At 47.1% G+C, this 24,298-nt stretch overlaps 2 protein-coding genes across 3 annotated transcripts in view; both read left to right on the top strand.

Moving 5' to 3' along the window:
- The first annotated feature begins 709 nt into the window (after positions 1–709).
- LOC135584451 (pentatricopeptide repeat-containing protein At1g56690, mitochondrial-like) lies at positions 710–5,489 on the top strand. 2 transcript variants are annotated; one of them, XM_065128075.1, is made up of 2 exons: positions 710–2,902; positions 3,032–5,489. In XM_065128075.1, exon 1 carries the CDS (start codon positions 748–750, stop codon positions 2,860–2,862), a length of 2,115 nt encoding a protein of 704 aa, XP_064984147.1. In that variant the 5' UTR covers positions 710–747; the 3' UTR covers positions 2,863–2,902; positions 3,032–5,489. The 2 variants fall into 2 exon arrangements, with proteins under 2 accessions (XP_064984147.1, XP_064984146.1); XM_065128074.1 differs by having other exon boundaries at positions 3,035–5,489.
- Positions 5,490–6,889: 1,400 nt separating this feature from the next.
- Positions 6,890–24,298, top strand: part of LOC103999775 (probable inactive DNA (cytosine-5)-methyltransferase DRM3) — a 68,507-nt gene continuing 51,098 nt past the window's right edge. Inside the window, exons 1-3 of the mRNA XM_009421619.3 lie at positions 6,890–6,906; positions 7,557–7,620; positions 7,704–7,826. Coding sequence (XP_009419894.2) covers positions 7,618–7,620; positions 7,704–7,826 — 126 coding nt within the window. The 5' untranslated portion in view covers positions 6,890–6,906; positions 7,557–7,617. The remainder of the gene's footprint in view (positions 6,907–7,556; positions 7,621–7,703; positions 7,827–24,298) is intronic.

The following is a 24,298-nucleotide window of genomic DNA, read 5'->3' on the forward strand; positions in this document are numbered from 1 at the left end:
ATTTTGGTGAGCGGAGGCAGCTCTCCGCTTACCTCCCGCGGCACACGAAAACAGAGCTGTTTTGGACTATTTTGGGGCTGTTTTGCTCGGTTCGGTGAGCGGTCGCTTTGCAACGCTGCAGCTTGTTCGAACTTACATATTTACAAGCAAAATGACCCAAAACCATGAGAAAACATGCTGTCAAGCAGCTGTACATGCGGGTGTGAGCGACGAACGGTTCGTTGAACAGAGTTGTTGCGGGTGCGCGACGACCGTTCGTGACAGAACGTCCGGACTTCCCACGAACTCTCGAACTCCCAATGAGATCTCGATCTTAACTCCGGCAATACCCGCTTTATGTCTTACTACTTATCGTAGTTAACCCTGCAAACTTTTCTCAACATATAGATTAGATCAAACAATTTACAATTGATTTCATCATCAAAATCCGAGATTTAATACGTTTGTCATCATTATTAAAATTATCTTATTGCCCATCGTCTTCATGTCATTCATGCATGTGTTATCATATGCTGTATTTTTCATTGGAAAAATCGATAGTGTCAAAGTACATGCGATTAAATATTTTATTTTTATAATTATAAAAATTTTAATATAAATTTTTAAATTTTAAGAATCAAGATATCAAAGATATCTAATTATTGGCTTAATACTTAATTAGACAGTTGTCCGTTTCCCACGCTGACACTAGTCTTTCTTTTGTGATTACTTCTGACGTTCCTTATTCACCGCCACCACTACACATCGATGCGGTTCGCACCGTTCCGCTTGCGACCCACCGCTACACCGGCCATCCTCCGCGCGAACTCTCTTATTCACCGCTATGGCCGTTTCGGTCGCATCGAGGAAGCCGAGAGGATCTTCCACGCTATGCCCGAGCGCACCGTCGTCTCCTTCAACGCCCTCATCGCCGCCTACTTTCTCAACCACCTCCCCCTCTGCGCCCGACACCTCTTCGACCGAATGCCCCTCCGCAACACCGCCTCCTACAACGCCATGCTCTCCGGCCTCCTCCGCTGCCCCCGCCGCCTCGCTGAAGCCCGCGCCCTCTTCGACTCCATACCCCACCCCAATGTCGTCACGTGGACCTCCATGATCCGCGGCTATGTCCAGCACGGCCTTGTCGCCGAGGCCGAGGAGCTCTTTCTTCGCATGCCCGAGCGCAACGTCGTCTCATGGACAGTCATGCTTGGCGGTCTCATCCAGGACTGCCGCATCAATGACGCCAGGCAGCTTTTTGATCGGATGCCCGAGAAGGACGTCGTTGCCTGGACCAACATGGTCTCAGGATACTGCATCGCTGGCCGCATCGCTGAGGCCAGGGAGCTGTTTGACGAGATGCCAAGGCGGAATGTTGTCTCCTGGACGGCCATGATCTCGGGGTACTTGCAGAACCTGCAGGTCGATGTTGCAAGAAAGCTGTTCGAGGTGATGCCGGAGAGGAACGAGGTCTCTTGGACTGCAATGATCACCGGCTACACCCAGGCAGGCCGTGTTGGGGAGGCAGCGGAGCTTTTTTGGAGGATGCCGGAGAAATTGCTGGCCGTTTGCAATGCTATGATTCTTGGTTTTGGGCAGCATGGCATGGTGGAGGAAGCAAGGAAGGTCTTTGACGGGATGGTCGATCGTGATGATGGAACTTGGAGTGCGATGGTCAAGACATGCGAACAGAATGGGCTTGAAATGGAAGCACTTGACAACTTCCGCCAAATGCAGATGAACGGGATCCAGCCAAATTTTGCTTCAATTATCAGCGTGCTCTCTGTTTGTGCCAGCCTAGCAATTCTTGATCTTGGGAGGGAGGTCCATGCAGCACTTGTGAGGTCCCATTTCAACGATGATGTCTTTGTTGTCTCGGCTTTGGCAACGATGTATGTTAAATGCGGTGAACTTGTGAAGGCAAGGAAGGTCTTTGATAAGTTTGATGCAAAGGATGTTGTGATGTGGAACTCAATGATCAGTGCCTATGCTCAACATGGTTTAGGGGAGGAAGCTTTGAATATCTTTAATGATATGAGGGACATAGGTATGGTGCCCAATGAGATTAGCTATATTGGGGTTCTGTTGGCTTGTAGTTATTCAGGAAAGATCAAGGAAGGGCGGGAAATTTTTGAATCAATCAGTTCAAATCCTTTGGTTGAGCTAAGAGCTGAGCACTATGCTTGCATGGTTGATCTACTTGGTCGAGCAGGCCTTGTTGATGAAGCAATGAATTTGATCAAAAAGATGCCAATGCAAGCTGATGCTGTTGTTTGGGGTGCTTTGCTAGGTGCATGTAGGACTCACAGGAATACAGATATCGCTGAGATTGCTGCCAAGAAGCTTCTACATTTGGAGCCTGGTAATTCTGGACATTATGTCTTGCTATCTAACATTTATGCTTCAAGTGGGAGATGGGAAGATGTTGCTGAGCTGAGGAAGGTGATGAGCTCAAGGAAGGTGAGCAAGTCTCCAGGTTGTAGTTGGATTGAGTTTGACAAGAAGGTGCATATGTTCACCTCAGGGGACATGTTGGCACATCCTGAGCATGCTATTTTAAGTGGCATGTTGGAGAAATTAGATGGTCTGTTGAAGGAGGCAGGGTACTTTCCAGATGGTGCTTTTGTGCTCCATGATGTTGATGAGGAGCAAAAGGCTCATAACCTGCGATACCACAGTGAGAGGCTGGCAGTGGCATTTGGAATTTTAAAGATTCCTGAAGGATTGCCAATCCGTGTCATGAAGAACCTGAGGGTTTGTGGGGATTGCCATTCAGCTGTTAAGTTGATTGCAAAGATCACTGGCCGAGAGATCATTTTAAGAGATGCTAACAGATTCCACCATTTCAAGAATGGATCTTGCTCTTGCAGGGATTATTGGTGAATTCAAATCTTGGTATTATCACTTCAAAGGAAGACTTGAAGTATGATGTTTTTTTTCTGAAGTTTCTTTTTGCTTAAGAGTTTATTTATAATGTTTAGCCTTCTATACTCATATATTATAGTGTTCAGCGCTCTTAATTGCATTAACACTTGTTTTGCATTTGAAATAGCAGATATTTTGTGTCAAGGTGATCATTCTCGGTCTTACATTTTCCTCGTGTTTATAATGCGGGGAAGGCAGCCCAGTCTTGGTTATACCATATTGAGTGGTTGGTTTTATCTGTCATATTCTTTTTCTGGATTGGACCTACTTCTGATACCAAGTGAGGAGATACAAGATGTTGCCAGATGCAGGGTTAAATATAATATATGCTGCATAAAGCAAACAGTTCAAGATCCCAAGGCTGGTTACTCCTGATTGTCATCTCACTATTTCACCTATCCAGAAGCTCAGAAAGTTACTGAACTCTAGGTAAATGCTCAAGATCTCATATTAGTACGAAAAGAGAAACTGACTGTACCATTCTGATTATCTGCGGAAGCTCCTCAAGTGATCACTCTTACAATTTTATTCTAGAAATATCAATGCCAAAAGAGGTTTATCTGATGGAACTTGTGGGTGTTTAGTAGATAATCAAGTTGTATGTATAGTGTGGGAGCCAGATTGTCAAGCAAAGAACTTAAAAAAGATAAGTGAAAACCATCACATCTGATTAAAAAATTTTGTTCATGTTATTCTGAACATCTTCGATTGTTTTACTTTATTTGTTTTTATCCATTGGTTTTCGAGAAAATAAGTAATCTGATCCGAAATAAAAAGAATAACTATGACTAGTGTTTTTTACTCAATTTTATCTGTAGCCTCTTAAAAACCTTTGCCAACCAGAGGAGTGTACTAAACACTTGGGAGTTATGATCTGCCTGATGTTGGGAAAGCAAGTAGCATTAAAGCGACTGGTAATGTACCATTTGATGCTAGTGAGATTCTTAGAAACTTTGTGCTAATGAACATTCAAGATGCATCTGTTGAGATATGGGACTTAAAGCACAATGTGTAAATCTGGATTCAAGCAAAGAAGAAGCATCTTGCATCTCATTTTGTTTTGTTTGGGAAGATAATGCCGTGAACCCATTAGCCACAAACAGTTCGTGTTGTAGGGAATTTCCAATTTTACTTGGGTCAATTAGTAGAGGAAAAGGCATACAGTTCAAACTTACACCGAGATAAATACATCAGAATATCCTACGTTCAAAGGCTATGTTTATTTGCAAACTGGTTCTATTAGCTTAGCATAACATTTGAGACTGGAGCAAGTAATAGGATACCTTTTTTCCGCATCATTATTCTTTTTTGATTGATATTAATCAAGACCAACACCACTTTGAAGTCCTTCTGATTTAGGTTTTTATACCACTGAAATCGACAGTGATCAAACGTTGCATTCCTAATGAAGTAAGTATTAAGCTATTGGTTTTAAAATCAAATTAAGAGTTTAGTAGATTTTGTTGTGGCTGTGGTAATTTGGTATAATTTTTTCACTATTTTACTTTTTTATTAACCAAGTGTTCCCTTCAGATGTATCCAATTGAATTTTCAGCTTTTTCCTTCCAGCTGCCAGTTTTTTTACAGAACTATATTTTCCTTGATAGATGCCTATGTGTTGATTTATTTTGTATGTTATATATTTATGGTTTCTATAGTTTCTATGGATTCATGCTACTTCTATATTGATGATGCTTTGACCAAGAAGATACTCTAGTTGTCTGCGGACACCTTAGCTCAAATCAAATATGCGGACGGACGGATGGACGGACGCTCGCATTACTGTGAGCTTGTGCCTCGCTTGGACACCTCAGCCCAAGTTCATTGCGTCGTGTCAGATATTTCGGCCACTTGCACTGTTGCTTTTAACCTCGGTAGCATGGAGGGCAATTAAATTTGGGGGATTTCAGAAGGGCCCTGGGGGGGGACACGAATCCGTGCGACACAGGGCTGGATCTCAGTGGATCATGGCAGCAAGTCCACTCTACCACTTACAATGCCTCATTGCATATTTAAGTCGTCTGCAAAGGATTCGGCCCATCGTCCGTGCGAAATTTCACTCCCCGATGGCCACCCGTGGCTATACCACCACGGGGGCTACACTGGTGACACAAGCCCATGGTTGTTGCAGGTGAAAGCTTGAACATAAAAGCTATTTGATGCATCAGTTGGAGCAATCTGCCCTGAAAAAATTACTGGTGTAATGAACTTTATTGTAGCTTGAAAGGCCATTGAAACGAGTAGGATTCTTTTTTGCTTTACCCAAGCTTTCTAAGATCTTGACAAGAATCACTCTCGACAGCTGAAAACTTGTATTGCTTCATCCAGGACTGGTCCAAGATGCTCCTGATAGTTTTCTGAGAGGTTTTTTTTATGAACAGTTTTTATTGTGAGGGAAGCAAAACTATAGGACACTCAACTGTACAATGGGAACACTGCAGCTGCTGGACTATTGAACCTTGAGGATGTCAAAGATGCTAAGGATGCATTTGATGTGGAGTAGAATGGTCTCACAGTTACCTTTGCTGCAAACTGTTGTACCCGAGGATTTTTAATGCTCGTGGCAAATTTTCCTTTTTAAATTATCCACCTTTATCAGTTTCTTTTATTTTCCGTTCATGGTAAGTTATTGTTTTACCATCGTTGAGCATCTTTTTGGTGTACTATGATGGTATCATTAGCAACACATACAACTGTCAAGTGTCGACTTGCTTGCAAGGTGATCTGATTGGTGAGCATCATCTAGGTCTGCTATTGCAGTATCAGTAACTACAGAAAGGTGATCTTAGTGGCATAACAAAAATTATTTTGTGTCATGCCTATCTGATACTATTTGTATTTTATTATAGTAGAATGATGGTGAAAAATTGAGCATCGCAACCTCTTGCAGCTTACGATGATGTCAATACACCATTTAGTGCTCGCCCTGTGGTCGATTAAATCGACTTGATGAATTCAACCACTTGGTTTTTTCGGCACTGATATAGTGACATGTGACATTAAAAATGATGGGTAAAATCATACCATTCAACCATATTGCCGGCATCAGTAGATATGGAATCGGAGGATCCAATGAAAAAAGTGTCCATATTGGTTCCTTTATCTCTAGTTGTATCTTTGTTCCTAGTTTGAAGAAAGTTTAGAAAAGATTGGAGTTCATTTTCTAGCAAGTATTAGGCTTTCTTAGCAGGACTTGAGATGGCTGCTTGTTTCCCTCGTGGATCCTCATACAACCGTGAAGATAGGATATACATTCAAGACATATAGTTCTTGGAGGGACCTCGCTACAGGGCGAAGACATATAGTTCTTGGTAGTTCTTGGTAGCATTCAAGACATATCGTTACCATCTCCTTCCCCACGCAAGGGAAGAAGCCCTCTTTCCCCTTCCTATGTTTGTCGGTTACTGTACCTTTGTTTTATTATCTCATTCGATGTTTCCGATGATCAAAAGTTTTTTGCTTTAATTTCTCTCTTTTCTATCATGTAAGAGACGTTGGATGGAGGAGGTCATACTGGGATAAAGATCGAGAGTGAAGTGATAAAAGATTGATTGACTAGGAAAATATGTTCTATGAGAATAACGTAAAAATGGACGTTCTGCCCCCTTTAAAAAGAGAAAACAACGCAGATATATATATTTTTTAATATTTTATTTAGTTTTATGGATAAAAAAAAGCTTTATGCTTACTAATCAGGCATTATGGAAGCTTTCCGCGGACCCCTCTGAGACCAACCAATCCTCGATTTTGTGGTCTACATCTATTGGTATCCGGGTTTGTGTTCCGACTCTCAGTCCGAGAGCTACTTAAAGTGACCGAACTGGCTATCTCTAGTTTAGACAGCTCCCGACCCTCTCGACCTTGAGGTTTGCTTCGGTCATACAAGCAGTGTTAGTGGGTACTATCGTCATTTCGGATAAAAAGGTTCGACCTCTGTATATTTATGTACCTGAATATCCCAAAACGAGACGTCAGTTCACCGACCCAAGAGCCAAAATTGAGGTTCATCGGATTCGTGCATCCTCCACACTTCTTACCGATCTCTTTTAGTCGCCGGCTTTCTCTCTCCTGTGATCCCATTTACTTGCCCCTTCGTCGTTAATTCTTTTTTGCGCATCGTTCGGGTGTATTATCGAAGATTGTTGGATTTCTGTTTCTTGCAGCACAAGGGTTTTGGTTTCTCGTGGTATTTTAGCTTCTGAAACCCATAAAATACAAAGTTTTCTCGTCCTTATGCCTTTTCTTTTTTCTTTTATTTGTTATTTTAGCGATAATACGTTTGCCTTTGTTTTTTGTTTTGAAGAATTATGGGATGTTTGAAAGAATGGTTTATTGCCGTTGTTTTACTGCTTTGTTCCTGTGAACCGCAATGTCTAGTGCTTTCTGTAAACCACATTAGTTGGTTCATCTTCTTAATGTATCTTATATTTTTCACTGCATTGTTCCTGTAAACTACGATTCCTTCTTTTGCATGGTTAGTTACAGTAAAGGTTTCTTTTGTTTTTTTTTTCCGATAAATTATTTTTTATGATTTTAGTAAATGGGTCCCCAGATATAAAAATCTACGTTTGTGCTACCGAAGGTTCAATTATGAGCCATTCCTGATGATTTGTTACTGAGACGGGTCTTTTGTGCTTCTTTTGGTCTTGTAGAAGGTCGATCTTGCAAAAGCTATTGAAAGTTTCGTATGTAAGAGGACAAAGTTGCAGCAAAATGGTAATTAGTGGAATCAGGAATGGCATCCTTTTTGCTACTTTTTGGTTTTATTTTTATGCTTTTTACCTCATTTTTATTTTAAGGTCAAGGTAGAAGATTGCACAGACAGCGGTAGTTCTTCTGATGTTGAAATTCTAGAACGCCAAAGATTGCAAGTTACTTGGTCAGACTTGAAACCAGGCTCTGCGCCAGACTTAGAAGATGAGGTAGTGTACTGTGCTTTAGAGGTCTGCTTCTTTTGTTTTCTTAGGTTCTCGTTAATAGGAAATTTAAACATGTTCCATGCTTTATATTTTGTTTGACTGAGAACTTTTTGGTACTTTTGTACCAGAAATTCCCTGGCTGCAACTAAAACAAGATCTATGATAATGCTTTACCTTTGTTCTATACATGTACACACATGCTTGGTGATTCAGTTCACATAAGAGAGCAAAAGAAAGATCGAGCTTGTTATAAGGAAAAAATGTTTTAAGTAACGTATCCTGTTTTTAATGTCATAAAAAGTGTCCATAACATGGCTTTACACATGCATGTACATACTTGGTGATTTAATATAATAAAAAAAAAAGGATTGCTCTTGTTCTTGTAAGAAATTGACAAGAAATGTTGTTAATAAACTGGACACATTTGATATTATTTATGATGTGGTCTTGCATTTTGTACTTGAACTTTGTAATTCTTTTGTAGATATAGTTTTAGATGTAAAACTTTGGAAAATGGTCACATGCAGACAAACATTTAACAGTATATCACATTTACATTTATTTGAGCACGAACACTAACAAGTAAGGTTTGCAATACCATCCAGTATGGTTCCGCATAGACAGTATTCACTGGTCTAGCAGCTTGCCGATACACAAACTAGGGTAAAACGAGCAGAACTCGAAATAAGGCATACACCCGATACTACCTTGTACCGATGTGTCACGAACGGTCATCGCGCACCCGCATCAACTCTGTTCAACGAACTGTTCGGCACTCTCTTCTACATGTACAGTTACTTGACAGCCTGTTTTGCCTTGGTTTTGAGTCATTTTGCTTGTAAAAGTGTAAGTTCGAACAAGTTGCAACGTTACAAAGCGACCGCTCACCGAATCGAGCAAAACAACCCCAAAATAGCCCAAAACAGCTCCGTTTTCGTGTGCCGCGGGCTGATTTCTGGAATCTGCCTCCGCTCACCAAAACGTCAGCCATCTCAGCCCCTTTGAACCCCCCGGGTGGCACAGGGTTGGATGGGGCTTCGGTATAGTTTCGGGCGTTGAACACTCATTCGCAAGTTCGTACGTTGCCTTGATGGGAACTTGTTGTCGCGCCCGGGACTCGGTGAGCAGCTGTTTGCGGGCTTGCAGCTGTTCGTTCAACCTTCTAAAGCCCTTGTTTTCCCCCTCTCCCTCTTTTCTCTTGTGCACGCAAGGTGCTCGCTGAATTGCTTGTAAAGCTTCCCCTCTTTTCGCGAGACGTCGAGACTTGTCATTCACTCGTTCTTTCGAACTAATCAACTTTCTCTTTTACAGGTCCTTCGGGACCTGCGAGAGGTTACAAGTTGGCTGATCTTTGCGGAGCAATATCGCAAGGGCGAAGCGCGACTTAGGCAACGCAAGCTAAGTTCGCGTCTTGGCCGCAAGGGTGCCTCACGCCTTAGGCAATTCCAGCTAAGGCCGTGACATTATGGTATCAGAGCCGGCAAGCACTTCGTGCGAGCAGCGAAGGAACTTCGCAACTTCGCCATGGCAAAGCATCGTGGCGAATCCAGCAAGCCGGACCCTTGCCCCAAGCAGCAGCAGGTGGGCTGCATGTGCACACTCGCTCTCATGCTGTTGGAGCCGCTCAAGAGGAGCGCGACAGCGAACATGATGAGCGAGAAGTTGGCTACTCTCCGCGAGCGGAGGAGGCGCAATCTGGAGCGCCAACTTGTAACGGATAAACTTCTAAACAAGATGTTGGATGTAATGCTTATGTCTGTCCGTTGTCTTTTGGCATGTTCATGCCTTGTATAGCAGGTAGAGGGGCGGCCGAAGGCTTATAAGTCCCATTTTAGTTGGGTTGGTGGCCTCTTTAGGCTTGTAAATAAAGGTTGTGTCATGTGGACACGTTCGAGAGCTTTTCGGTCTGTAATGGACCATTTTACCCTTTGTTGTGCCACTGTTCAGAGCTTGTAATGTCTGTTTGTAATTTGTATTGTCTATGAAGTGTTTTTCGGACATGTTTGCTTGTGGATCCCGATTGAGGCGTTCTCTTTAACCCGTTCTCTCTTTTGTTGGTCCTAAGGGACAATGGGAGGCTTCGGGGAGGCTGACCTTTGCGGACGGACGCGCGAGGGTGCCGCACGCCTTAGGCAAAACCAGCTAAGGTCGTGACAATATGGTATCAGAGCGGGACAAGCACTCATAGAAACACTTGACATGCAAACGTGGGGGACCTAGCGGGGCTGCGTTGAGGGCAGTCAGCACACGCGCGACCGTTTGAGGGAAAACGGGCATGGAGATGTAGGGAAAAGAGTCGCTCAGAGGAGCGAGCATCCGAGATTGGCATTCAGAGGAATGGCCAACCCTTCGCGCAAGAGGCACCACGAGAACAGGCAAGCTTGGTTGAATTTGGAGCGCACAAAGGTTGGGATGGCTGAGTTTGAGCTACGGCTCAACGTTGATAACTATACTTGATGGTGCTCTAGGCAGGCGAGGCGCTTGGCAAGAATGAGACCATCCAAGGTGGAATGAGTTGCTCAACGACCAAAAGAGTTATGCAAAGCTCATAGAGGTGAGGGGAATTGCTAACTCGAAGAATTTGGTACTCATGCATGGGCTTGTATGCGGACGATGGAATGTTCGTGGCCATCCCAAGGCGGTCGAGACTCGGCGCCAATGGAGCATTAAAACTTTCTCTTCGGCATGCAAAGGATACGTCCGTAGAAGGCTGAAGTGTGCAACGAGTTCAGCATGTTGCTAGGCCTTGAGGGGTGCAGTGGTGGCTGTATTGACGTGGAGGCGCAATCTAGCAAGTGCGTTTGCAAGAGGCAGAACAATGCACAGTTTGTTCAGCAGATCGGAGTAGTCCAAGGGGATGGTGTTCTCCGAAAACGAAGAGAGATGTTGCTCCAACGGGACAGTTATCTAGGAGGGATAAGTCTCGGCACTCCAGAGGGAGAATCATGTGAGACGAACTTCACATGTTGAGGAGGAGTACCTCACAAACAACAACTTCACGAAGCTCGATGGACTGAGCAAGCGGCGAGGAGTTGTCGCATGATCTCGCTCGAGAGAATGCATTGGTGGATGCATTGCGAGATCAAGTGGGGGAGCGACCTAAAGCAACTTATGAAGGTACACTTGGAGTCGATATGGAGATCGGACTCAAGGGAGGGCTGACCCGTGGAATGGAGGGCGCGAGGGCCACCATCGACTCAATGCAAAAACGAGGAGTGGAGCAACTTGGGTGTAACTTGGCGAAGTACCCAAGCCGCATGAAGGGAGCCAACAGAGAAGTTGGAACATGGAGCAGAAGCACAGTGCTTTCCTTAGACAGAGGTCAAAGACATGAACTCTTGCAGAGGCAAGGGTAGGATCATGTTGTTCCATGGGTCCTTCATTCTGACGGAGCGGACTCATCTTGCATGGTGCCAAAGACGAAGGGAGCTTCTGGGCACATGCACCTTATCTCGGAGGAGCATTTGATGGAGGAACTAAGGCGACTCAATTTGCGGAGGCGAAGTTGGGTTCAGGAGGCCTTAGCACGGGGCAAGAGGACGTAGAGGCGGCTACTCTTGAAGAATATGCCACAGTGTTGCCATTCAAGTTGCCATGAAGGAAGCAGTGCGCAGCGGAGATTGTGCTGGTAGGGGCAGAGGCCCAGGATCCAGACAATGGTGCACAAACTACAGTGAAGTCGGTGGACTTCGGGAGCTACTAGGCGACGGACTGTCCTAGAGTGGTGCTTCATCTAGGTGTGACCCAAGAGTGGGTGGATGAAGGTTGATTGCCAAAGGAGTGAACAAAATCGAAGGTGGAGGAAACCCTGCGATGTATTGGCAGAGGCCACACATGAAGGGTTCACAATTCGAGTTTATTCCACAAGGATCAGAATGCAATGGAGATGTCACCAGGAGGCGACATGGTGCAGCGGATCGTGGTGGAACAGTTCGTGGCAATGCAATACACACAATCCGTCCCGTGAGGGATGAGATCATATGGAGGTATGATCGGGAGTTACTGGAAGCTCCACTTCGATGAACAACACGACGGCAAGAAGGGCTATGGATTCAAGGAGTGAAGGCCATGGTACCGCAGAGGCGGGTCTTCCGGGCGTGCATCGAATTTTGCATCGGATGAAAGCCTTGGTCATCAGCATATGGGGGCTGTGTTCCACCAAGGGAAAAGTTCGAATGCAAGTACCAGTGAGTTCCATGGGAGGGACTTGATCATACAGAGGTATGATCGAAGCAGCTGGAGAGTTGGACTGCTCCAGAGCTCATATTCGCTTAAGGGAGCCCGACAAGTCAGAGGACAAGGTCGAGTAAGCGAACGTTGCTACCAAGGAAGCTAAGGAGAACAGAATCAGTGCAAACTCTACAACGTGATGGCAGAGGCCATGCATGGGAGTTGCAGTCTGTCTTTCCATCGACCAAACAGACTGCTTGGAGAACACAGAGGTGTTGAAGCAGGGGGTCGAAAGGGGCGAGGAAGCGACGACGAGTCCAGAGGGACTTAGCTACCCAAAATCAAGCATCAGTTAGAATGGAAGTGGACTCAGAGGAGTGCCACGGAGACATCTCTACTGATTGTGAAGAAAAGGGATACAGAGGCGAGGCGACGGATAGTAGGGCCATGGGCATGGCAGCGCCATGGTACCGCAGAGGCGGGACTTCCGTGCAAGTCATTGATCCCTTGCTCTCATGGAGGGAGAGCGTTTGGTCGTGAAAGGGGCCGAGGAGGTGGAGCATGCAGAGGCAATCTCCAAGTACCGAGACAAGGCTGAAGGGCAGAGGCCAAGAAACTTCGTAAGACCGGTGTCAACAAGTTTCTCATCAAGATAGCCGTAAGTGAAGGACTTCGGGTCATGCAAGAGTGCACGACCAAGGAACGAAGTAGGCAGTACGCGGTGCTGTACCTTTGCTACTCAGTGGAGTAGGCGGCAGGGTTGATGGAGAAGACGGTACAATCCCAGAGGCGACCTCATCTATCAGAGAATTACTCCAAGTTGGGGTGAAAACTTCCTGCATTCCAGAAGTTCAATGGCATTGAGAAGGTGAATCACAGTAGCCAACTCAACGCAAGGAGTGCAAACACTTCAAGTGCTTCAGAAGTGTGAGCAAAGAGCAGGCGAAGACTAGTAACCAGCTCGATGCATGAAGTACAACCTCGAGGAGGCGGGCGAAGTCAAAGTAACCTTTGCCTTCTCAACTCTTAAGAGAATGGGCGAAACCGAGTACCCCAGTTCTCTTATCTATCCAGCAGAGGAGCTCTGCACAAGTTCAAAGACCCTTCGAAGATAATGGAAGACAATAGTTGTCAAATCCTCACCAACGGTGATCAGTGCTACTGAGAGTAGATCGTCCGCTTCATTTCCCAACGAAATGCCAATCGAAAGCGGAAGTGATGCGAACCTACTTGGATGTGACAACTAACTGAAAGAAGAGTCAATGAGCAAATTTTGTGGAGGAAGTACCCAAAACTTCAGAAGTTTGCGAGGCGATGCTCGTTAAAGCTCCAACAAGCATCCACCCAGTTCAAGCAGCATGTGGAAATTTTGAGAGACTGGCGCAGAAAAGATGGTCTTTTCCTTCATTTGGTGGATCCGCAAGAATCGACAAGGATCAACACAACTCAGCAAACCCCCCAATAGATTCAGAGTCATTGGTGAGTTGTAGCAGCATGGCGGATTTAAGGGTCGACTACTCAAAAACAGCAGCGTAGAGCAGCTGGGAGCCAGGAGGCGCATTGCAGCTGGAGCGGAAGATTGAAGACTCAGCAAAGGCGAAGAGTTGCAGTGTTCACAAAGGCTTCGACGAGGACGTCGAAGGGATAAGTGGGGGAGAATGTAACGGACAAACTTCTAAACAAGATGTTGGATGTAATGCTTATGTCTGTCCGTTGTCTTTTGGCATGTTCATGCCTTGTATAGCAGGTAGAGGGGCGGCCGAAGGCTTATAAGTCCCATTTTAGTTGGGTTGGTGGCCTCTTTAGGCTTGTAAATAAAGGTTGTGTCATGTGGACACGTTCGAGAGCTTTTCGGTCTGTAATGGACCATTTTACCCTTTGTTGTGCCACTGTTCAGAGCTTGTAATGTCTGTTTGTAATTTGTATTGTCTATAAAGTGTTTTTCGGACATGTTTGCTTGTGGATCCCGATTGAGGCGTTCTCTTTAACCCGTTCTCTCTTTTGTTGGTCCTAAGGGACAATGGGAGGCTTCGGGGAGGCTGACCTTTGCGGACGGACGCGCGAGGGTGCCGCACGCCTTAGGCAAAACCAGCTAAGGTCGTGACAAACTGGGAAAAAGAGTCACAAGGAGAGACTCACAACGACGGAAACCCGCCTGGATGTTCTTGAAGCGAGCGTGGAGGAACTCTACCATGGCCAACAAAGGCTTGTTGGGGTAGAGAGCTCGTAGGAGGAAGCGAAGTCCAGGATCGACAAGGTCGAGGCCCTAGTCGACCGACTGTCTGATGACACCAAAGACTCCGTGCAACACTTACAGGATGTTGTGGCGGAACTCACTTCAAAGGTGGCCATGCTCACAAGAGCACTAAATGCGGGAGGAAGTAACACCCGCGTTGCACCACCACAAAATTTGAGGGCACCCGAGCCTCATGGATATGGAGGGGCTAGAGATGCCAAAGAGCTCGAGAACTTTCTATTCGACATGGAACAATACTTTCGAGCTACAAGGCCCGATTATGAAAATACCAAAGTTTCTATAGCAACAATGTATCTGAACGAAGATGCAAAACTTTGGTGGGGAACTCGCTGGGAGGAGATCCAATAAGGTCAGTGTCGGGTTGACACTTGGGAGGACTTGAAGCGGGAGTTGAGAACTCAGTTCCTACCGGAGAATACTGAGTTTGTCGCAAGAAGGAAGTTGAGACAACTCCGCCAGAGTACCATCATCCGAGACTATGTGAAACAGTTTTCTGCACTAATGCTGGACATGCAGGACATGTCCCAGAAGGACAAGTTGTTCAGCTTCCTCGATGGTTTGAAGCCATGGGCTCAGCAAGAACTAAATCGAAGGAATGTTACCGATGTGGTCGGGGCAATTGCTGCTGCAGAAAGGCTCACCGACTTTGTTTCCTCTGAAGACCCAGGGAAAAGGAAACAATCTTCAAGCAATCGCCCTCCAAAACATTCTCGAGGGAAGGAACTCGGGGGCGAACAAAAGAAGAAGAGTTCCCACAAAGGGCCAAACCCGAAAGGCAAGGCCTCAAAACCTAGAGGATGCTTCTTGTGCGGAGGACCGCACATGGTGAGGGAGTGCCCACAAAAACAGGCACTCAATGCGCTAACAGCTTCCATCCACCCTCCCAAATCAGACAAGGGCAAGGCTGTCGCCCTTAGTTCAAGTAGTTCTGAAGCCAGCAGCGACGATGAGGAGTCGCAAGGACCCCGGATGGGAGCCATGCGTTTGTTGAACGCCATGCGGGGTCAAGTGGGGGAGAATCCGAAGACAAGGTAACAAAAAGCAGGAAGTGGCGAGCTAATGTATGTTGACATCAAGCTCAATGGCCAAACAACTCGTGCAATGGTGGACACGGGCGCTACCCACAACTTTATAGCCGATCGAGAAGCAAAGCGACTTGGGTTGATCTTAGAGAAGAGCCCAAGTCGAATGAAGGCAGTGAACTCGGAGGCCAGGCGAATCTCCGGGTTGGCGAAGGGAGTCCCCATCAAAATCGGGAAATGGAGCGGGAACACCAACATGATGGCAGTGCCATTGGATGACTTCCAAGTGATTCTTGGAATGGAGTTTATGCACGCGGCGAAGTTGGTGCCAATGCCGTTCTTGAACTCCCTGTGTATGATGGGAGGCGACGATCCCTGTGTGGTTCCTGTCTCTCGGAGAGGAACCAAGGAACCACAACATATATTGGCGTTGCAACTGAAGAAAGGGGTGCGAAAAGGTGAATTAACTTTCGTGGCTACGATGAAGTTAGAGCCACTTAACGAGAAGGCTATTCAAGAACCTGCTGTGGTGGCGAACGTCCTGAAAGAGTTCAATGACGTTATGTCACCCGAGTTGCCGAAGACTCTTCTACCACGCAGGGGCGTGGATCACAACATCGAGCTGGAGCCAGGAGTGAAGCCTCCAATGAGACCACCCTACCGCATGCCCCCACCAGAGTTGGTAGAACTCAGGAAGCGGTTAGGTGAACTGCTAAGCGGTGGTCTCATCCGCAGCTCTAAAGCACCTTTCGGAGCTCTAGTCCTCTTCCAGAAGAAACAAGATGGGAGCCTCCGATTATGTGTCGACTACCGAGCCCTTAACAAAGTGACAGTGAAGAACAAGTATCCCATCCCGCTTATCGCGGACTTGTTCGACCAGTTGGGCAAAGCTAAGTATTTCTCGAAGCTCGACCTTCGGTCGGGGTATTAGCAGGTGCGCATTGCTGAAGGCGACGAAGCGAAGACTACCTATGTGACCAGGTTTGGAGCGTTTGAGTTCTTGGTGATGCCTTTCGGCTTAACCAATGCTCCGGCCACGTTCTGCACTCTCATGAACTAGCTATTCAAGGAGTATTTGGATAAGTTCGTGGTCGTCTACTTGGACGATATCGTCGTCTACATTCAAACGCTCGAGGAGCACGTCAAACACCTTCGGACAATTTTCAAGGTTCTCAGGGAGAACACTTTGTTCGTGAAAAGGGAGAAATGCTACTTTGCTCAAACTGAGATCTTATTCTTGGGGCATCGAATCGGTGATGGCTCCATTCGGATGGATAAGTCGAAGGTGCAAGCGGTTACGGAATGGCGAACTCCAAAGAAGGTGCCAGAGTTGAGATCCTTCCTTGGTTTCGTCAACTACTATCGACGCTTCATCCCGGGGTACTCGAAGCGTGCAACTCCACTGACGGAGTTACTGAGGAAAGAGCAGCCTTTGAAGTGGTCTGATAGATGTGAAATAGCATTCCAAGATCTGAAGGCTGCTGTTATGGAAGAACCGATGCTCAAATTGCCAGACTATGGGGAGCCTTTTGAAGTCCATACAGATGCTTCGGACTTCGCTATTGGGGGAGTACTGATGCAGGAGGGTCATTCGGTGGCCTACGAGAGCCGCAAACTCAACGAGACCGAGCGACGGTATCTAGTGCATGAGAAGGAGATGACAGCGGTGATCCACTGTCTACGAGTTTGGCGACATTATCTCCTCGGATTGTGATTTGTGCTGAGGACATACAACATCACCCTGAGTTATTTCCAAACTTAGAAGAAGCTCTCCCCAAAGCAGGCGCGATGGCAGGACTTCCTGGCTGAATTTGATATGGCAATGGAGTATAAGCCTGGGAAGGCAAATGTCGTGGCCGATGCATTGAGTCGGAAAGTGGAACGTGTGAATGCCGCACAATTGGAGGGCGGAGGCCAAGCAAGTCAGTTGCACTCCAACTTCCTTTCCAGGATCAGGGATGGACTGTATAGTGACCCCCAGGCAGTTATCCTGATGCAGCTCATCAGAGAAGGCAAGGCACGACGATTTTGGGTCCAGGAGGGACTCGTTTACACAAAAGGGAATAGGGTTTATGTTCCCCGAGTGGACAATTTGAGGGGTGAACTCTTGAAAGAGTGTCACGATTCCCTTTGGGCTGGACACCTAGGTATTCACAGAACGTTGGCTCTCGTGGAGAGGGCCTTCTACTGGCCGAAGATGGGGACTGATGTGGAGGAATATGTTCGAACATGCCTTACTTGCTAACAAGACAAGGTGGAGAAGCGGAAGCCGGTGGGACTTTTGGAGCCGTTGCCCGTACTAGAAAGGCCGTGGGAGAGCATTTCCTTGGACTTCATATCAAGCTTGCCACTTGTAGGGAGACTCGGATCGATACTCGTGGTGGTCGATCGGTTTTCAAAGTATGCAACTTTCATTGCTGCTCCCCTACACTGTTCAGCAGAGGAGGCGGCCAAGCTGATGATGAAAGATGTGGTGAAGTATTGGGGAGTCCCGCATAATATCATTAGTGATTGAGACGCTCGGTTCCTGGGACGATTCTGGACCGAGCTATTCAAATTGTTGGGGTCAAAGTTATACTTCTCTACAAGCCTCCACCTCCAGACGGATGGCCAGACTGAAAGGATAAACTCGCTCCTGGAGCAATATCTTCGGCACTACGTGAGTGCCAACCAACGAGATTGGGTGAAGCTGTTGGACATTGCCCAATTCTCCTACAACTTATAGCGGAGCTCTGTATCCAACAAGAGCCCCTTCGAGATCATTACCGGACAACAACCGTCGACTCCGCACACCATGGCCATTGGGTATACTGGGAGTAGTCCGTCAGCCTACCATTTCGCAAAGGAGTGGCATCGAAATGCAGATATTGCGCGGGCTTACTTGGAGAAGGCGACAAAAAGGATGAAGAAGTGGGCAGACTTGGGAAGGCGATCGCAAGAGTTCAAAGTTGGCGATTTGGTGTTGGTAAAGCTCCAACCAGCATCACTCCAATTCTTTAGGAACAAAGTCCACAAAGGATTGGTGCGCAAGTATGAAGGGCCCTTCCCAATTATCGGCAGGGTAGGCAACGTCTCTTACAAGTTGCAGCTGTCGGCGTGGTTCAAAATTCACAACGTTCTTCACGCCAGCAACCTAAAAGCCTACCACTCGGATTCGCAAGATGCTTCTTGAAGTGTTCCAACTCGGCTACCTCCCATCACAGCCTCCTACGAGAAGCGAGTTGAAACCATTCTGGCGGACCGCAAGATAAAGCTACCCAACGGAGCTGAGCAGACAGAGTACTTGGTGAAGTGGCGAAAGCTTCCCCGAACTGATGTCAGTTGGGAGCTTGAAGATGCCCTGCGACATAAAGAAGAAATCATCAACAACTACAAACAAGCGTCGACGAGGGCGTCGACAGTTTAAGTGGGGAGAATGTCACGAACGGTCGTCGCGCACCCGCATCAACTCCGTTCAACGAACCGTTCGTCACTCTCGTCTACATGTACAGTTACTTAGCAGCCTATTTTGCCTTGTTTTTTAGTCATTTTGCTTGTAAAAATGTAAGTTCGAATAAGCTCCAGCGTTACAAAGCGATCGCTCACCGAACCGAGCAAAACAACCCCAAAACAACCCAAAACAACTCCGTTTTCGTGTGCCGTGGGCTGATTTTTGGAATCTGCCTCCGCTTACCAAAACGTCAGCCATCTCAGCCCCTTCGAACCCCCCGTGTTGTCACGGCCTTAGTTGGAATTGCCGAAGGCGTGAGGCACCCTTGCGGCCAAAGACGCGAACTTAGCTTGCATTGCCTAAGTCGCGAATCACCCTTGTGGCAAAGACACGAACTTAGCTTGCGTTGCCTAAGTCGCGCTTCGCCCTTGCGATATTGCTCCGCAAGAATCAACCCACTTGTAACCTCTCGCAGGTCCCGAAGGACCTGTAAAAGAGAAAGTTGGTTAGTTCGAAAGAACGAGCAACGGACAAGTCCCGAAGTCTCGCGAAAAGAGGAAGCTTTATAAGCAATTCAGCGAGCACCTTGCGTGCACAAGAGAAAAGAGGGAGAGGGAGAAAACAAGGCTTTAGAAGGATGAACGAACAGCTGCAAGCCCACAAACAGCCGCTCACCTGGTCCCGGGCGCGAAAACAAGTTCCCGTAACGACCACGTGTGAACTTGCGAAAGAGAGTTCAACGCCCAGTATATAACCGAAGCCCCATCCAGCCCTGTGCCACCCGGGGGGTTCAAAGGGGCTGAGATGGTTGACGTTTTGATGAGCGGAGGCAGATTACTGCAACCCTCCCGCGGCACGCGAAAACGGAGCTGTTTTGGGCTGTTTTGGGGTTGTTTTGCTCGGTTCGGTGAGCGGTCGCTTTGCAACGCTGCAGCTTATTCGAACTTACATTTTTACAAGCAAACTGACCCAAAACCAAGAGAAAACATGCTGTCAAGCAGCTGTACATGCAAGTGCGAGCGACGAACGGTTCGTTGAATGAAGTTGTTGCGGGTGCGCGACGACCGTTCGTGACATTCTCCCCCACTTAAACTGTCGGCGCCCTCGTCAACGCTTGTTGGTAGTTGTTGATGACTTCTTCTTCATGTCGCAGGGCGTCTTCAGGCTCCCAACTGGCTTCAGTTCGGGGAAGCTTTCGCCACTTCACCAAGTACTCTGTCTGCTCAGCTCCGTTGGGTAGCTTTATCTTGTGGTTCGCCAGAATGGTTTCAACTCGCTTCTCGTAGGAGGCTGTGATGGGAGGTAGCCGAGTTGGAACACTTCGGGAAGCATCTTGCGGATCCGAGTGGTAGGCTTTTAGGTTGCTGGCGTGAAGAACGTTGTGAATTTTGAACCACGCCGGCAGCTGCAACTTGTAAGAGACGTTGCCTACCCTGCTGATAATTGGGAAGGGCCCTTCATACTTGCGCACCAATCCTTTGTGGACTTTGTTCCTAAAGAATTGGAGTGATGCTGGTTGGAGCTTTACCAACACCAAATCGTCAACTTTGAACTCTTGCGGTCGCCTTCCCAAGTCTGCCCACTTCTTCATTCTTTTTGCCGCCTTCTCCAAGTAAGCCCGCGCAATATCTGCATTTCGATGCCACTCCTTTACGAAATGGTAGGCTGATGGACTACTCCCAGTATACCCAATTGTTATGGTGTGCGGAGTCGACGGTTTTTGTCCTGTAATGATCTCGAAGGGGCTTTTGTTGGATGCAGAGCTCCGCTGCAAGTTGTAGGAGAATTGGGCAATGTCCAACAGCTTCACCCAATCTCGTTGATTGGCACTCGCGTAGTGCCGAAGATATTGCTCCAAGAACGAGTTTATCTTTTCAGTCTGGCCATCCGTTTGGGGGTGGTGGCTTGTAGAGAAGTATAACTTCGACCCCAACAATTTGAAGAGCTCGGTCCATAATCGTCCAGGAACCGAGCGTCTCGATCGCTAATGATATTGTGCGGGACTCCCCAATACTTCACTACATCCTTCATCATCAGCTTGGCCGCCTCCTCTGCTGAACAGTGTAGGGGAGCAGCAATTAAAGTTGCATACTTTGAAAACCGATCGACCACCACGAGTATCGATCCGAGTCCCCCTACAGGTGGCAAGCTTGATATTAAATCCAAGGAAATGCTCTCCCACGGCCTTTCTGGTACGGGCAACGACTCCAAAAGTCCCACCGGCTTCCGCTGCTCCACATTGTCTTGTTGGCAAGTAAGGCATGTTCGAACATATTCTTCCACATCAAACCCCATCGTCGGCCAGTAGAAGGCCCTCTCCACGAGAGCCAACGTTCTGTGAATGCTTGGGTGTCCAGCCCAAAGGGAATTGTGACACTCTTTCAAGAGCTCACGCCTTAAATTGTCCACTCGGAGAACATAAACCCTATTCCCTTTTGTGTAAACAAGTCCCTTTTGGACCCAAAATCGTCGTGCCTTGCCTTCTTTGATGAGCTGCATCAGGATAACTGCCTGGGGATCACTATACAGTCCATCCCTGATTCGGGAAAGGAAGTTGGAGTGCAACTGACTTGCTTGGCCTCTGCCCTCCAATTGTACATTCGCCTTCCCGGGCTTGTACTCCATTGCCATATCAAATTCAGCCAGGAAGTCCTGCCATCGCGCTTGCTTTGGGGAGAGCTTCTTCTGAGTTTGGAAATAGCTCAAGGCGATGTTGTCCATCCTCAGCACAAATCGCGACCCAAGGAGGTAGTGTCGCCAAACTCGTAGACAGTGGATCACTGCTGTCATCTCCTTCTCATGCACTGGATACCGCCGCTCGGTCTCGTTGAGTTTGCGGCTCTCGTAGGCCACCGGATGACCTTCCTGCATGAGTACCCCCCCAATAGCGAAGTCCGAAGCATCTGTATGGACTTCAAAGGGCTCTCCATAGTTAGGCAATTTGAGCACCGGTTCTTCTAGAACAGCAGCCTTCATATCTTGGAATGCTATCTTACATTTGTCAGACCATATCCAAGGCTGCTCCTTCTTCAGCAACTCCGTCAGTGGGGTTGTCAGCTTCGAATATCCCGCTATGAAGCGTCGATAGTAGTTGACGAAACCAAGGAAGGATCTTAACTCTAGCACCTTCTTTGGAGTTCGCCATTCCGCAACTACTTGCACCTTCAACTTATCCATCCGAATGGAGCCATCACCGATTCGATGCCCCAAGAATAAGATCTCAGTTTGAGCAAAGTAGTATTTCTCCCTTTTCACGAACAAAGTGTTCTCGCTGAGAACCTTGAAAATCGTCCGAAGGTGCTTGACGTGCTCCTCGAGCGTTTGACTGTAGACGACGATATCGTCCAGGTAGACGACCACGAACTTATCCAAATACTCCTTGAATAGCTAGTTCATGAGAGTGCAGAATGTGGCCGGAGCGTTGGTTAAGCCGAAAGGCATCACCAAGAACTCAAACGCTCCATACCTGGTCACACAGGTAGTCTTCGCTTCGTCGCCTTCAGCAATGCGCAACTGCCAATACCCCGACCGAAGGTCGAGTTTTGAGAAATACTTAGCCTTGCCCAATTGGTCGAACAAGTCCGCAATGAGCGGGATGGGATACTTGTTCTTCACTGTTACTTTGTTGAGGGCTCGGTAGTCGACGCATAATCGGAGGCTCCCATCTTGTTTCTTCTGGAAGAGAACTGGAGCTCCGAAAGGTGCTTTAGAGCTGCGGATGAGACCACCGCTTAACAGTTCACCTAACTGCTTCCTGAGTTCTGCCAACTTTGGCGGGAGCATGCGGTAGGGTGGTCTCGCTGGAGGCTTCACTCCTGGCTCCAGCTCGATGCTGTGATCCACGCCTCTGCGTGGTGGAAGAGTCTTCGGCAACTCGGGTGGCATAATGTCTTTGAACTCTTTTAGGACGTTCGCCACCATAGCAGGTTCTTGAATGGCCTCCTCGTTGAGTGGCTCTAGCTTCATAGCAGCCACGAATGTCAATTAGCCTTTTCGCACCCCTTTCTTCAGTTGTAATGCCGAAATGTGTTGGGGCTCCTTAGTTCCTCTCCGAGAGACGGGAACCATGCAGGGGTCATCGCCTCCCATCATTCATAGGGAGTTCAAGAACGGCATCGGCACCAACTTCGCCGCGTGCATAAACTCCATTCCAAGAATCACTTGGAAGTCGTCCAGTGGCACGGCCATCATGTTGGTGTTTCCGCTCCAAGTCTCGATTTTGATGGGAACTCCCTTCGCCAACCCGGAGATTCGCCTGGCCTCTGAGTTCACCTCCTTTATTCGGCTTGGGCTCTTCTCCAAGGTCAACCCAAGTCGCTGTGCTTCACGATCGGCTATGAAGTTGTGGGTAGTGCCCGTGTCCACCATTGCACGGGTCGTTTGGCCATTTAGCTTGATGTCCATATACATCAGCTCAGTACTTCCTGCTTTTTGTACCTTTGTCTTCATGTTCTCCCCCACTTGACCCCGCATAGCATTCAACAAACGCATTGCTCCCATTCGGGGTCCTTGCGACTCCTCGTCGTCGCTGCTGGATTCAGAATTGCTCGAACTAAGAGCAACAGCTTTGCCCTTGTCGTTGCTGGATGTACCACTTAGTATGGGCTTGTACCAAGTGTACCACTTGGTATTGGGCATGTACCTAGCATACCTGTGAGGCCAAGGTTTTTACTGCTTAATATGGGGCATGTACCCAGCATACCTGTTAGGACAAGGTTTTTACCACTTGTATGGGGCTTGTACCACCCGATATAGGCGATATAGGCTTCTACCATGCGGTAACTTTTTTTTTCTTTTAATTTTCATTGTTTTTACATGTTTTCTTGAAACATAATACACACTGAACCATTACATGGTATGCTAATATGGATTGGATCTGTGGTGGTCTGAGCCAGGATAATGCAGGTCCGTTAAATGAAATTGAAATATTGTGAGTCAATATTTGAGTGGGTTTAGTACCTAAAATTAAAATTCTTGCTGACAAGGGATATAATACCAATGATTTCGATTTCTTATCAGGATATCGTATAGGGTGTGCCGAGCTAGTATGTATTGTTGGTTACGGTGTGCCAACATTCAGTAAACTAGTATAAACCAATGTTGAAGAAGAATAGGCTGTGAATTCACCTAAGGAAGAAGAGAAGATGTCGTAGGAAAAGGAGGATGAAGAAGGAAAAAGAGGAAGTGGAAGGAAGAAGAGAAGGATGAAAAACAAAGAAGGGGAAGGAGGAAGAGGAAGGAAGAAGAAGGGTTGATGGAAGAAGAGGAGGAAGGAGGAAAAGGAAGAAAGAGGAGGAAGAGGAGGTGGTGGAGGAAGAGGCAGAAGAAGTGGAGGAGAGGAAGTATAGTTGAGGTCGGCGGCATGGAGGTAGGGATGACATTGGTAAGGAGGTATGCATCAGCTCATGATTTCGTGCTCCCTGCATATGGAGAAGAGGGCTCACATTCACAAGCCCTAATGGAAACAGTAACCTTTAAGTTTTTCTTTATTAATAGACCGCACCAGACCACCCAAAATGGCAGCGGTCTAAAGTGGCTCAATTTGGGCTCGAACATAAATACTAGTCGGTACGAGTCAAACTATAGTCCGTGATTG

This window comes from Musa acuminata, chromosome BXJ2-10 (assembly GCF_036884655.1).
Source record: "Musa acuminata AAA Group cultivar baxijiao chromosome BXJ2-10, Cavendish_Baxijiao_AAA, whole genome shotgun sequence".
Taxonomy (NCBI): domain Eukaryota; kingdom Viridiplantae; phylum Streptophyta; class Magnoliopsida; order Zingiberales; family Musaceae; genus Musa; species Musa acuminata.

Bases quoted from the DNA above. Each gene is read 5' to 3' on its own strand.
- LOC135584451 (XM_065128075.1), top strand. From the start codon at position 748: ATGCGGTTCGCACCGTTCCGCTTGCGACCCACCGCTACACCGGCCATC.